A 15488-nucleotide genomic window follows, 5' to 3' on the forward strand; every position below is an offset into this window, starting at 1 on the left:
CGTCGAGGAGCTCCAGCCCCGACATGCTCTTGTAGTCACAGTACACCAGGATTTGACTGTAGAGACTCAGTGAGTGTTGAGGGTGTGTCTGTGCCAGTGCGGGGACCTGCCACGGTCACGAGCTGAGATAACGCTCTGTTTGTCGTTTCCGCCTGCAGGAGGGTGTTATTACTGAGTCAGAAGTGCTGTGTGTGGTCCACTGCAAGCATCCCATCCAGCCCAGGCATGGCTGCTGCCCAGTGTGTCCAGGTGAGTGGCCGCTCCGTGAGGGAAAGTCTGGCTTGTAGACTTCAGGAGGCAAAGGGCAGCTTGTGTCAGTATCCGAGTCTTTAAGTCTGTGGGTGGGGTATGTGGGTTTTTGGGAGGAGCTTACATCAGCAGGGGGGTCTTTAGGTCTGGGGGTGGGGTATGTGGGTTTTTGGGAGGAGCTTGCATAAGTGGGTGGGTCAGGGGCAGGGCATGGTATATGGGAGGGCACTATGGCCTTGTGTATCTGGGAGAGCTTGTGGCAGTGGGAGGGGGTCTGTAGGATAGAGGGAGGAAACTGTGGGTCTGAGGGCAGGGCCTGTTCCAGAAAGAGATATCGAGGGGGTTAGTCCTGTGGTGGGCAAAGTGAACAGGTTTCTGCTGTGACCACCATTTCACCTGGGGTTGTGGCTGTGAGATGGCCCCACTCTGTACAACCTCAGCTCGATCTCTTCTCCATTGGGTCATCACTGGGTCGCACTGGGTCATCATTGGGTCATCAACAGGTCATCATTCAGTTGTTACTGGGTCAACTCTGGATGATTGCCGACTGACCCAATGACTCTGTTTGACTCCAGGTTGTGAGTTTGGTGGACACCACTACCGGGAAGGGGAGCAATTCTATCCGGATGGAGACCATTGTATTAAATGTTCCTGCACGGTGAGTGTGACTGAGGAATCTGCAGAGGGCATCAGCGCCCCGGGAGCCCTGAGGAAGATTACTGGCCCACACACAGTTGGCAGAGTGCTGCAGGGGACAGGCGGACAAGTGCTGCATTGGTGGAAGCTCGCATTAGCAACCAAGTTAGATCCCTAGCTCCTGCCTCCAGCTCTCCATCCCACCTGAACCTCACAGTAACCCTGCAGCTCCCTGTCCCCTCATCACTCCCCAATCCCCCTCCTGACCTCCTAGTCCCTCCAAGCACCCCATTTTCCCCAACCCTCTGTTCCCTGCATTACCTCACATTTGGATTAAATTCCATCTGCCACTGCTCTGCCCAACTTAGCAACTGAGTTTGAAGTCATATCAGCTATAATTGCTTCTCCTTGAGGAATCCATTACTGAAAGCTCATTAATGTACCCCTTTGTATTACACTGTACCCTATTACATGACACTGCACTGCATTTCACTAAACTGTACCCTCGTCATTAAACTGTACCCCTTGTCATTATACTGTACCACGTTTCAATACACCGTACCCCACTTCATTGCACTGTTTCTTGTTTCATTACACTGTACCCCTTTCATTACACTGTACCCCTTTCATTACACTGTACTTCTTTCATTACACTGAACCACATTTCATTGCACTGTTTCTTGTTTCATTACACTGTGCCCTTGTCATTACACTTCATCACATTTCATTGCACTGTTTCTCATTTCATAACACAGTACCCCTTTCATTACACTGTACACTATTGCATGACATTGCACCCCATTTCATTACATTGTACCACAAGTCATTACACTGTACCCCATTTTATCACTCTGTATACCATGTCATTACACTGTACCCTGTTTCATTATTCTGTACCCTATTACATAACTCTGCACCCCACTTCACTAAACTGTACCATGTTATTACACTGTACCGTTTCATTACCTGTATCTGATTTCATTACACTATACCCTATTTCATGACACTGACCCCATTTCACTAAGCTGTACCCTGTGTCATTACACTGTTTCCCATTTCATTGCACTATCATGTTTCATTACACTGTACCGTGTCATTACACTGTACCTTTCATGACATGATACATTGTGCTGTTACACTTTAGCCCATTTCATTACATTGTGTTCCATTTCATTGCACTGTATCCCATTTCATTACATGGTACCCCAATTCATTGCACTGTATCTTGTGTTGCTGCACTGTACCCCATATCATTACACTATACCCAATCCAAAACAGCCTGCCTCCTGTGGGAAGGGGTTTGTGAGGTTGGTGCTCTTCTCCTGCGCTTTACCCAGGATCTCTGTATACACACAATTGCAGACATCCCACCCCGCAAAAACTCATTTCAGGGAGGTAGCACCATCAATTTGCGGGAGACTCCCAGAACTTACGGGAGAGGTGGGATGTCTGCAATAGAGTAGCTCCTTAGCAGCTAGCCAGCTAGTTTATATAATATTAGCTATGCTAATGAACGAATGACACCCTGTTAAACTCACCTCAATATGTCTTTTACAGTCTAACCCACCACAGGCAATAGAAAAGTCACTGTTGCAAACAGTGCAGCGAGCAACACTGTCATTATTTTTGACCCCTATTAGGCAGGGGTACACTTTAGGGTAGTCTGGGGTGACGTACGTTTTATATATTTTTTTGGAACACTCTCCCATGGCGCGCGCTCTCTCTCGCTTGCTCTGTCTCGTGCTCACTCTCACGCGCTCCCTCTCACACTCGCTGTCTCTTGCTCTTTCTCATGTTCTCTCGCTCTCAAAAAAATTGATTTCCGGGATATTGTAAATAATTTGCGGGCATCAGGGAGCCACTATTAATATGTGGGAGACTCCCAGAACTTCCGGGAGAGGTGGGATGTCTGCAATTGTGACTTGACGCTCTCAATCCCATCCCAAAGATGGTTCCACACTGAATAGTCACAGGCCAGGGATACCAGGCATCAGTGGGAATGTTGCATCATTTCGCGGCAGGTTTGAGCTCATCCTTGAACCTTTCCCTCAGTCCTCTGATGATCTGTTCCTGAGACAGAGCTGGGATCACGGTGCCTTCCTGTATGCGTACTATGCGCCTTGAAGCCCTAGGTTTACTGTGTCACACCCTGTAATGGAACAACATGCAACTCCTCCAAGTCCAGAGGTGGGCCAGTGTCTGCTGCTCCAGGTGAATGTTATCCTGTCTGGGGAGCTAGGTTACATCCTGACTGCCCTGTGGGACAGGCCACAGTGTTATGTACCAGAGACTGACCTGTCAGTGGCCCATATCCCTCTCACCTTTGCCATTTTCCCCTTTGGCCTCCACTGATTCTGCCTCAGATGGAATTTTAGTCCTGTAGTTCCCCATTATTCCTCGGTACCAATCTCATCCTTCACGAATATAGCTACCTACCTCCTTCCTTTTACAGTCTGTCCTTCTGAAACATGTAAATGTATCCTCCCCCAGCTCTGGTTCTACCTTAAACCTGTGTTGGTTGAGCTTCCTGGTTCCTGAGGTTGCGCAGCAAGCTCCCATTGGGACAGCTGTCTTCACGGGATGTGCTCCCCACTCTGTGTCCTGTTCCAGCAGATTCTTCTGCACTGGTACACCTGTCTCAACTCACAGCCCATGCACCAGGCCCAGAGGTTGTTCTATCGTCCCTCTCACTGACCTTATATAATCTGGCCCTGACGGTATGGAGAAGTGTTGACGTTGTGGTCTCTGTTTGTGTACAGGGTGGTGCACTGCACTGTGTCCGTGAGGTCTGCTCCATTCTCTCCTGCCCGCATCACCTCAGCCGAGTGCCGACTGGAAAATGTTGCCCCCGGTGCTTTGGTGAGTGAATTCAATTTTCACAGCATAAATTCCACTCGTGCTGAAGGAAAGATTTACTGAGGAACATTGGGTAACTCAAGGGCACTCAACTTGTGATGGCAGATTTAAGATTTTAACTGATTCCCCTGTGGAGACCCTGAGGATGTAACCAAGGAGAAGGCTTGACAGACCTTCCAGCCTCGTCCAGAGGACCAAGGAGCAAGATTCTAACTGGGGAGATGAAGGCAGTGCAGACACCCTGGGTGGAGAGGAAATCCCGGCACACAGCAGACGAGCCGAACAGTCCGTGCCACATACTCTAGAAATAGTTGGTCTCTGTGAGGGCCATCTCTTCATTCTGGGAGCAAGATGTGGGTGTGTGTCCTTCCTGTAACATGCTGCACGCTTTTGCCTTGGTGCAGGTCAGAGACGCGTGTTTGACCTGAGTGCCAGGAGCTGCTTGTTTCACAGTAAGGTCTACGAGCATCAAACCTCGATTGCCTATGATAACTGCACCTCGTGTGTGTGCAAGGTAGGTAAAGACAAGCAGCCTATCGTGTGGAGATTGGAGTGGCTGTAGTTTCACCCTCCCTGTCAGCACTGGGGAGGATGGAAAGCAGCCTGGAGTCTGCATTACTAGATGGTGAGGTAGGGGTAGGGCAAGGTGGGGCGCTGAAAGTTGAAGGTGGCTAAGATGGAGGTGTCTGGGGAGAGATGGGGGTAGGAAAGACAGGTGGGGGAGTTAGGTGTGTTGGGGAGGAAAGGCATAGGTATCTGAGAGGAGATTAGATTGAGAGGTGGGATCAGGAGAGAGGTGATCGTGATTGGGAAAAATTGGATTGGAAAAGATAGGATCGGGATGAGAGAAGGGATGTGGGAGAGACAGGGTCAAGATGAGGAAAGATGGGAGAAGCTGTGATCTTAGCTTAGGGGTGCCGAGGACTCATGTTAGGGTGGGAGCGGAAGTCTTTGACCTGGATCTGGTGTCCTTTGGTCAGTTTTCCTGACTGACACTCAGAGGAGATGAGACTTGTAAACCCAGCAAGTCCACAGACCACTGCCACTTTTTGCCTTGTTGTGTCCAGACATCTACGGGATATTGGAAGAGCTGGCCTTTGTATAAGGAGGAGTGGGGTGGATGCTGCAGAGGTCCCGCTGGCTTGTGTAGAGGGTAGAGTCAACCATGCACTTCTGTTAGGCCATGCTCCAGAGAGCCAGGTCCAATCCCGACCACACCTCCAGCACCCAGGGCCACTGTGGCCCATGGCTGGACTCCATCCTGGGAGGCTGTGTCTCTGGATTGATCACAAGGACCGGGGCCACACTCCAGAAAGACACTAGTTATCTGAAACAGCTTCTTCTGTGAACCTTCAGAATTCTGTGTCCCAGGAGCTGAAGGTTCAGCAGATTCGGTCTGTGTGTTTATGGCATGGATTGGTACTTGATGCGTTTACGGTGCAGACTGGTGGATTTTGGGGGTGTTAGTTTCACGTGGGGAAGTGGGATTGAGCAAAAGACCAGCTGTGATCCTGTCACGTGGCTGGTCTTTGGATGTGGAGTGACCCCTCCTGTTGCTTTAGTTAATGTGCCTGTTAATAAAATCTTGCTGTGCAGTGGATGACCATGACTACAGTAGTAAAATCTGAGTGTAATAAAATCTGGATGTGTGGATTTTTTTACTGTGACAGTCAGAGTTTGGAGTTTGTTGACGCACTTGTTTTCACACAGGATTCCAGCGTAATCTGCAGGAAGCACTGTTCTCCCCCCGGGTCCTGCCGGGATCGGGGTCAGTGCTGTGAGGAATGTCTGTCCTACATTTCCGCTGAGCAGTTCAAACTTTGTCGAGTTGGGAACAGGGTCTACAAGGTGAGTGCTGTCACGGACACCAGTACTCATGGCGGTTGTCTCTCGCGTCCAACGATGACAGGAAACCTGCGTGGGAGAGTTTTTAAAGTGGAAAAGCCATTGTAGTGGGGCAGTTCCACTTGCTCGACCCCAGAAGTCTAGATGTAGTGCTATGAACAAGCATCACAACTGAGGTGTTCCTTGGTTGCAGTGGATGACCATGACTACAGTAGTGCCTTGTCATGCCCTTCGATTCCACGGAGTGTTGCAGAGCCACCTTCCTGGCCATTGGATCTCATCTGGAGTTAACTTTGCAAGCTAGGACAGGCATGTCCCTATCTCACTGGTGTAATAGGCCCATTGGTTACCATCACCTGGTCTAGCACACCTGCCAAGGTGGTGTACTGGGACGTGGCTGCTGCCGACAGCTACTTGGAGCCACAGGTGAGATCTGTGTGTCTGGTGGGCACCAAAGCTTAGTGAGTTACCCTAGAATGGACCCAACAAGCCCTACACCAGAGGTGCTACCCCTCCCTGGACCCCTCACGAGGTAGTAATCAATTGAAGTAGTGATATTGGAGGTGGACTGACACCATCAGTGTTGGTACAGCCTGATCGTCCATTAGTGTTGTCCAAGCGTGGGGTAACCACACCTCCAGACTCTTCCCACTGGTCTTCTTCTTTTCTCCATATTCTGGTCTAGACTGGGAACCACTGTCCCTATTTTTCCATCGGAACTCAGACATTTCAGAGTTTCTGGAAAGGAATGGGGACCTGATTCGAAGGGTTTCTTGGGTCTTGTATCTCTGGATCTCAGCCTCAGCCCCAGGACACAGAGTTAAGCAGTGGAAGCTGGCAGTCGGGCAGAGAGTTGTGGTTGTGGTGTGGGACCAGCAATGGTGCAGGACACCCTGACCAGCCAGACAGGTAAGTCCGTTCATTGGGAAACACCTGCTGCACCCACAGGTGACAGAAATGGGCTAAGGTCTTACAGGACCCAGGGGCTCAGTGTTTATTGGAACACGCGTGGGTGGTGACATGCGGTTTAGAAGTTCGGTCCTGAGAAGGTGGTTGTAATACAGCACTGTCTTTCCTGATTCCTTGCTGCAGGATGGGGAAATGTGGTCAGCAGTTAACTGCTCGCTGTGTGTGTGCAAGAAGGGAGTGACAGAATGTCGGAGGAAGGAGTGTCCCCCCGTCAAGGATTGTCCAGTGGTGAGTGAGTGCACTGTGTCCAGAGTAATGTTTACAGTGCCACCTGACCTCACTGGGTTTACTGTGTATCCAGTGCAACAGTATCTAGTGCCCTGTACGGGTTCATTGTGTCTAATGTGTATATCAGACCATTTCTTCCTCATTGTATCTAGTGTTTTTGCAGTGCTGTGCTTAGACTATCATGTATTCAGTGTCCAGAGTTGTCCTTCACACACTGACACCCAGTTCTGTGTCTGGTGCTGAGCCCTGCACTGCATGTCCAGAGGTGAGGATTTGTTTTTCAGTCAAGCACAGAAACATTTCCTTCCAGTACTCAGCACTCGAGTGCAGGACAGTATGAGTGCAGCAGGGAACATCCCTTCAACCCACCTGCTCCATGCTGGGGCTTATGCTCCACCCCATCACCCACCCCAATGAATGTTCTACCCCAGGTGTTCCCCAGCTGCCTAGTCAGTGCACCCACTCTGGTCACAACCCCTCCCCAGCAGACAAAGTGCCAGGGTAGACAATGTAAAATACCGAAATCTGATCCTGAAGGTGACGCGCAGCAGGTTAGATAGTGTCTGTGTAGACAATTAAAATGTCAGGTCAAGGCCCTTGTGTTTCCACTCAGACGGCACAGCTCTAAATGATCTTCCAGGACCGACCTTTATGTCCTCGATCCACTTGTGTGAATTGGTCGATGTGTTCTCAAAGCTGGACAGAAAGAACTGTCTCCCCCAGTAAAACGAAGTCCCACAGTTAACTGTGATCTTTGTACTGACCGATGTGTTTCATCCACAGGGAAAGACCATCAACAGGAATGGGTGCTGTGCAATTTGTACTGAAAGTGAGTACAAACCTCTCATGGACACTCGAACGCATTTACACTTCATACCTCACTCACCCCTCCCTATCTCTGTTATGCCCTCCAGCCCCCACACCCTTCCTATCTCTGTAACCCTTTTGGCCCCTAATCCTCTCCCCATTTCTATAAACCCTCTGGTCCCTATACCCCTCCTGGTCTCTGTAACCCGCTCTGGCCCCTACGGCGCTCTTGGACACTGTAACCCTTTCTAGTCCCCACATGCTACACTTTGACAGACGGAACAGATGAACTGAGCCCTGAGCATCTGACTGCCAGCACGGATCCCTGTGGAATTCCACCACCCCCCACTCATTGCTCCAAACAGACCCCATTTATTTGTTTTCCTTTTCTTGTCTTTTTGATCCACGAATACCCCAGGATCATATATTCATGTTTATACATCCCCCTCAAGAACCATCTAAAGCCACATCACACACACTAGTTCCGAACTTTCCTACCGGTCACTCCCTCAGAACCAACTCTGTATTTCTGTTTAGGATGTCTCTACTGAAAGCAATTGATGTGTTTTGTATCTCAACCTCTGGCCCCACCTCACCCATCACTGAGGCTGGGCTGTTATGAGCCATTCCTGTCTGTCTCTGGGCCTGATCTGTGCTGTGGCCATGAATAAAGACTAAAGAGGGGGTCACAGATGTTTAACCTGTACACTGAAGCATACAATGGAATGCGTCATTTGTGTCACATCAGTGAGGATTGTGCTGGGCAGCCCACAAGGGCCATGCTACCAGCGGCAACATTCAATGTCCACAACCCACTAACCCTAACCCAACGTCTTTGGAATGTGGGACGAAACTCGAGCACCTGGAGGGACAGTTCGAACTCCTTATAGGCAGCACTGGGAATTAAACCCCAATCATTAAAAACTGGCACGTAAAGCATTATGCTACAGTGCTGCCCCATCATTTCCATCTCTGAACACCGATCTGTCTAGGTGCCGAACCAGGCTGACCCTGTGTTTATGTTCACACAGAACCCGGCGTCTGTACAGTGTTCGGTGACCCCCATTATAACACCTTTGACGGAAGGGCCTTTAACTTCCAAGGGACGTGCCAGTACGTTCTGGTGAAGGACTGCTCCCGTGCTGCCAGTTTCCAGGTGCTTGTGGAGAACGACGCTCGGCGCACACAGGCCTACTCTTGGACCAGGTCGATCGACCTGGTGCTGAGCACGGGGACCGTCAGCCTGCTCCAGCACCTCACCGTGAAGAAGGATGGGGTGAAGCTTGCACTGCCCTATCAGGGTCAAAACTTTTCCATTCAGCTGGAGGGCTACTTGCTCAAAGTAATGACAGCAGTAGGTGAGTTGCAGCAGTGGAACCCCTTCTTCCTCACCAGGTGAGATCTGCCCTTCCCCTTCCCTCCCGAGGTGAGAACGGTCCTTTACTCCCCACTCAGCTCCAGGAAAACTGCCCTTTCCTCCCGCAGATGCTCCTTGGCCCACTGAGCTCCTCCAGCAGATTGTTGGTTGATCCAGAGAAGGTTGTGTGGGCAGCACTGGGATGCTGGCAGAGATCTGTTTGCTGGTGTTGGTGGGGGTTACACTCTGCTTCTGGGATCTCCGGGACAGTTCCAGTGCTTTGAGAGGGCAGACCAGACCGAGGGTAATGTGACTCTCCCTCAGTAATGCAGTGGGGGGGGGGGGGAATGAACCAGACTGAGGGTGTGTGACACTCCTTTTCTGCAGTGAAGGGGCAGACCAGGCTAACGATGATGTGATACACTCTCAGTACTGTAGTGGGGTGCGAGGACCATACTGAGGGTGTACAACACTCCCTTTCTGCAGTGAAGGGGCAGACCAGGCTAACGATGATGTGATACACTCTCAGTACTGTAGTGGGGTGCGAGGACCAGACACGGTGCGTGACACTCCCATGGTTCTGCACAATGGTTGTTGGCCTGGATGTGAAGGGAGGGAACAGTGTATGGTCAGTAACAGATCTTGTGTTGATAGGTATTGAGATCTCGTGGGATGGAGACAGTTTTGTCGAGGTTATGGCAGCTCCCTCACTGAAGGGCAAACTCTGCGGTCTGTGCGGAAACTACAACGGACACAAACGGGATGACCTGATCGGTGGAGACGGCAGTTTCAAGTTTGATGTGGATGCCTTTGCTGAGTCGTGGCGTGTGGAGAGGAACAAAGTGTGTAAACAGGCCCAGCGAAGGCTCTGGCCTCACGTCTGCTCTGGGACTGTGAAAGTCAAGTTCCGTGCTCACAGAGAGTGCCAGAGACTCAAATCCTGGCCCTTCAAGAACTGTCATTCCAAGGTCGATTATGTCTTGTTCTACAGGTGGGTGTCACTAGGGTGTTCTAGTAGGTTCATGGGTACAGGTGTGTGCCCCAAGGGTCACCAGTGGGTGTAGAGGTGCAGGTATTTGTCCTGAGTGTCAGCATGTCAGCAGAGGGTATAAATGTGTGTCTTAAGCATCATCATTTGGGTATAGAGGTACAGGTGTGTGTCCTGAGTGTCATTGTTGGGGCAGGGGTACAGGTGTGTCCCAAGGGTCAGCAGTAGGTGTAAGGGCTCTGAAAATGGTGTCCTAAGGGAGGTAATGTATTGCTGTAGCTACTGCAGCTTCTATATGACCCCAGTCTCACTTGTCTGGCATCACACCATGGATGGGGGGGGGGGGGGGGAGAGGATGGGTTCTGGTACGACTTGGGGAAAAAGCAATAGAAATATTGACTTGTACATCCCTGAGAGTTAGGGCAGCGAAATGTGATCCCATCTCCCTCCCCATCTGTTCTCAACATTGTCCAGGACCATCTATGAGCAGACACAGTGGGAATCTGTTCTGATCATTCCAGTTACTGGTTTAAGAATTGTATTTGGCTATGTCTCAATTCACCACAAGATGGCAGACTGTGCCCACATTGGTATCTCCACAGGCACAGAAGAACCTGCTTTATTTTTGTTTGGGCATTAACTGGGTCTGGCTTTGTGTGAACTCAGGGTTTTGTTGCTGTATGTATCATTGCTAATCGATACAGAGCTTTAGAATTTCTGTACAAATATGACTGGATTTGTTCATGGAAACTTGAAGCTCTATAAAGCCCTGAGGTGAAGTCTTGGCAAACCACAAAAAGCATCACGTGAAATGTCACAAAGTAAATCACTGAATTACTCAGTGCCTGAGATTTTCCTGTCTGAAGTGTCCGTGGTCACATTATGTTCTGGGGCATCTGAGCATTACGATACTTCCACCTAGACGGGAACAGATATTTTGGTTCTCTGAATTACTAAGTAGACTGAGAGACAGGGTTCATTGTTCTATAAAATCGTCATGATTGAAGGGCAGACAGTTTAGTCATTAAAGATCTGGACTAACAGAGCATTGTGCAATGAGGCTGGTCAGAAACATTGTGGTATTTGGAACAGAAGTAAAGCTGAAGATCTTGCTGTTGGGTCAGATGCTTTATGCTTCAGCAAAGTTGAACTCGGACAAAGTTGGTCACTCTAAGTGAAAAGACTCCACGCCTGGAGCAGTGAACCACTTCCCACTCGACACAAAACAGGGGGAGAGGGCTGCACAGACAGGGACAACTTGCATCTCTACTGCAAGAAGTGGCTGCAGGACACCTGATCACTGAATGTTTTAGAAGTGTTTTGTTGTGACATAGGAAAACAGGACATCTTGTGCATAGCTGTATCTCACCAACAGCAAATTAATTGTCAAACTATCAGCTTCAGTTCTGATAATGGGAGAGTCACTCGAAGTCCAGCACCAGTTACCACCCCCTCCCCCCGCCCCCTCGCCCAAATCCAACCACTCGGGCAGATACAAAGGATGCAATGAACTCTTCTTTTACATCCACTGAGAGGGTATTGGTGCCTGAACTTAACATCATAGCAAAAGGCTAAGAGGCAGGAAAATTTAAGAAAGGCATTTGAAGATGTAAGCAGCAGAACGTTAGTGGATAGGGAATGGTAGCTGTGGATTTGGACAAGGAATGGCGGATAAGGACATCGAACTGTAGTAGTAGATGTGGACAGGAGATGGTGGATGTGAGATGGGGAATGGCGGAGTTGGATGTGGACAGGGGATGGTGGGTGTGAGATAAGTTGGATGTGGATAGGGGATGATGGATGTGAGATGGGGACGGTGGAGTTGGATGTGGTCAGGGATGGTGGATGTGAGATGGGGACGGTGGAGTTGGATGTGGACAGGGAATGATGGATGTGAGATGGAAACGCGGAGTTGGATGTGGACAGGGAATGATGGATGTGAGATGAGTTGGATGTGGACAGGGAAAGATGGATGTGAGATTTGGAAAGGCGGAGTTGGATGTGGACAGGGATGGTGGATGTGAGATGGGGACGGTGGAGTTAGATGTGGACAGGGATGGTAGATGTGAGATGAATTGGATGTGGACAGGGAAAGGTGGATGTGAGATGGGAACGGCGGAGTTGGATGTGGACAGGGATGGTGGGTGTGGATGTGGACATTTTGCTCTTACTTCTCCTGTGATCTTTCCCACAGATCCTGTGTCACTGACATGTGTGAGTGCCCCATGCACAAGAATTGTTACTGCGAGTCTCTAATTGCCTACACACGGGCCTGTCAGAGGGAAGGTGTGCATGTGCACTGGAAGCCAGAGATGAGCTGCCTGGGTGAGTTGCTGACAGGCAGTCAGCCTGATCTGGTCACTCGTGAGCAAAGTTTGCACAGTGGGAGCTCACACTTTGTACTGGGATAAGGCTGTGTGGAGCGCTTTGGGAATTTGCCTTGTGTTCACTGTGCTCGAATTCACAGGGGACTTGGTGCAACTGCCTCTGGAATGCTCACAGTTACAAGGCCTTCATTGGTTATGTGGCATGGATCTAGAATAGCCTCACACACCGTTCACAGTCTCCAGGGATTCAGTGCTCAACCCTGCCGGTTTCTCACCCATGCACTGCAGCAGTTTCCATATGTTTACTGCTAACGCACAGCTCCTCCTGTCACCGCACACAGCCTGCTTCACCAGCTCTAAACCGTGCCACTGATCCTGATCATCACATTCTTCAGGAGACATTTTATCTTTCAGCCTAAGCCTCAAGAAAATAGGAGCAGGAGTAGGCCAACTGGCCCTTCAAGCCTGACTCACCATTTAATATTACCATGACTAACCTACACTGGCTTCAAATCCTGTGCCACTTCCCCTGTATTCTTTGATCCGTCCAATATTTATCCACCTCCAGTTCAAATGATCCAGATTTCTCCACTCAGTGGGACAGAGAACCCCAGAGAGCCACTGCCATCAGAATTTTCCCCATATCTCAGTTTTAAATGACCATCTTCTTGTAGCTGTGTTCCCTTGACTGTGAATCCCCTCCCTTTAGCATTTGATATGTTTGAATAAAATCACCCTCATTCTTATAAGCCCTAAGGAATAAATAAGCAAAGTCTTTAGCATTTCCTGATAGGACAATCATCTCATCCCAGTAATCAGCTTGGCAATTCTCCTTGGACCACCTCCAGTGTTATTACATGATTTTTAGGTAAGTGGACCAAAATCGTACACAGTATTCCAGCTCACGAACACCCTGATAATTACAACAGAATCTCCCTAATTTTAAACTCCTTTGGAAGAAAGGCCCAAATGGTTTGCCTTCTTCATTACTTTTTGGGCCTGCCTGATATTTTTTGTGACTCATGCACAAGAACACTTAGACCCCTTTGAACACTCATTTGCAGAATCTCTCCATTTAGATGACTTTTGTCATTTTGTTATACCTCTTTGCACTTTGTGATGCATCGGGCAGCAACCTTGCCGTTTCGTTAGTGTTTTTATCTGTTTTTTACAAGGCCGAGTTGCTAGCTCAATATTCAACCCAGCACAGATGTAAAGCATACAAGGAGCTGGCCCAATTCGAACCCAGAACCACTCGCCTCAAGATCTGGTGCTGATGTTAAAGCACCTTTGGCTGGCTATGTAGGAGTAGAATTAGGCCATTCCACCCATCGAGTCTGCCCTGCCATTTCATCATGACTGATTTATTACCCTTCTCAACCCCATTCTCCTGTCTTCTCCCTGTACCTTTGATACCCTGATAATCAAGAACCTATTAACCTCTGCCTTGAATATATCCAATGACTTGGCCTGCACTTCTATCTGTGGTAATGAATTCCTGATTCACCACCCTCTGATTAAAAAGAAAATGTCCTCATCTCTGTTCTGTTTCTGAGGCTGTGCCCTCTGGTCCTAGACTCCCCCACTATAGGAAACATCGTCTCCACATCCACTCTGACTTGGCCTTTCAATATTTAATAGTTTTCAGTGAAATCCCCACTCCCTCCATCTTACAAACTGCAGTGATTATGGGCCCAGGGCCATCAAACACACCTCATATGTTAACCCTTTCATTCCTGGGATCATTCCACCAACCTCCTTGGACCCTCTCCAATGCCAGCACATCTTTTCTTAGATAGTGGCCCAAAACTGCTCACAAGACTCCAAGTGAAGTCTGACCAATGCCTTATAAAGCCTCAGCATTACATCCTTGCTTTTATATTCTAGTCCTCTCAAAATGAATGGTAAAATTGCATTTCCCTTCCTTACCACCTACTCAACCTGCAAGTTAACCTTTAGGGAATCCTGCACGAGAACTCCCAAGCCCCTTTGTACCTCTGATCTTTGAATTTTCTTCACATTCAGAAAATAACCCTTGCCTTTACTCTTTCCACCACTGTTTAAACATAACCATACAATTTCCTACACAATATTCCACCTGCCACTTCTTTGCCCATTTCACCAGTCTGCCTAAGTCCTACTGCACACACCCTGATCCCTACCTGCCCCCCACCTACCTTAGTGTTGTCCACAAAACCATCATTCAGACCATTAACACATCATTGTGCCTTTCCAAATTATTGACACACAACATGAAAAGAAGCGGTTCTAACACTGACCTCTGTGGCACACCACTAGTCAGTGGCAGCCAGACAGTACACACCCCCTTTATTCCCAGTCCTGCCAGTCAGCCAATCTTCTATCCACGTGGGTATCTTTCCTGTAGTACCACGAGCTCTCATCTTGTAAAGCAGCCTCATGTGCAGCACCTTGTCAAAAGCCTTCTAAACAACCAAATAAATAACATTCACTGACTCTCCTTTGTCTATCCTGTCTGATATTTCCTCAAAGAATTCCAACAGATTGATCAGGCAAAATGTCCCCTTTAGAAAAGCATGCTGACTTTTGCCCGTTCTATCACATGCCCCCAAGTAACCCGAAACCTCATCCTTAATAATAGACTCCCATCATCTTTCCAACCACTGAAGTCAGGCTAACAGGCCTATAATTTCCTTTCTTCTTCCTCCCCCCCTCGGAAAGAATGAAGTGACATTTGCTGTTTTCAGTCCTCTGGAACCATTCCAGAATTCAGTGATTCTTGAAATATCATTTCTAATGCTTCCACGATCTATTCAGCTACCTCTTTCAGAACCCTGGGGTATAGTCCATCTGGTCCAGGTGACTTATCTACCTCCTGATTTTTCAGCTTCCCAAACATCTCCGAAGTAATAGCAACGATACTCACTTTTGTCCCCTGGCACTCTTGTATTTCCCAGTGAAGACTGACGCAAAATACTAATTAAGTTTGTCCCCCATTACTACCCCTCCAGTTTCATTTTCCAGCAATCTGATATCCACTCTTGTCTCTTTTACTATCTGGAAAAAAAAAGTTTAAAATATTTTTATATTATAGACTAAATTACCATCATGTGACATCTTTTCTCTCTTCACAGCTTTTAAAATTGCCTTCTGCTGGTTTTTAAAAGCTTTCCAAACCTCTACCTTCCCACTAATTTTTGCAGTATTATATGCCCTCTCTTTTGCCTTTATGCTGTCTTTGACTCCC

The 15488-nt window shown here is 48.6% G+C and overlaps 2 protein-coding genes across 5 annotated transcripts in view; one reads left to right on the plus strand and one right to left on the minus strand.

Moving 5' to 3' along the window:
• bmper (BMP binding endothelial regulator) overlaps positions 1–15488 on the plus strand; it is a 67333-nt gene that overhangs the window by 46178 nt on the left and 5667 nt on the right. For 3 of the 4 annotated variants that reach the window (XM_072260681.1, XM_072260691.1, XM_072260671.1), the window contains exons 5-14: positions 159–249; positions 825–907; positions 3645–3744; positions 4146–4255; positions 5452–5589; positions 6679–6783; positions 7567–7612; positions 8622–8948; positions 9602–9938; positions 12130–12260. In XM_072260681.1, coding sequence (XP_072116782.1) covers positions 159–249; positions 825–907; positions 3645–3744; positions 4146–4255; positions 5452–5589; positions 6679–6783; positions 7567–7612; positions 8622–8948; positions 9602–9938; positions 12130–12260 — 1468 coding nt within the window. The remainder of the gene's footprint in view (positions 1–158; positions 250–824; positions 908–3644; positions 3745–4145; positions 4256–5451; positions 5590–6678; positions 6784–7566; positions 7613–8621; positions 8949–9601; positions 9939–12129; positions 12261–15488) is intronic. The other variant, XM_072260699.1, reaches the window with a different exon arrangement.
• Positions 10780–15488, minus strand: part of dpy19l1l (dpy-19-like 1, like (H. sapiens)) — a 137191-nt gene continuing 132482 nt past the window's right edge. Inside the window, exon 24 of the mRNA XM_072260649.1 lies at positions 10780–10853. Coding sequence (XP_072116750.1) covers positions 10811–10853 — 43 coding nt within the window. The 3' untranslated portion in view covers positions 10780–10810. The remainder of the gene's footprint in view (positions 10854–15488) is intronic.

This window comes from Mobula birostris, chromosome 1 (assembly GCF_030028105.1).
Source record: "Mobula birostris isolate sMobBir1 chromosome 1, sMobBir1.hap1, whole genome shotgun sequence".
Lineage (NCBI taxonomy): Eukaryota > Metazoa > Chordata > Chondrichthyes > Myliobatiformes > Myliobatidae > Mobula > Mobula birostris.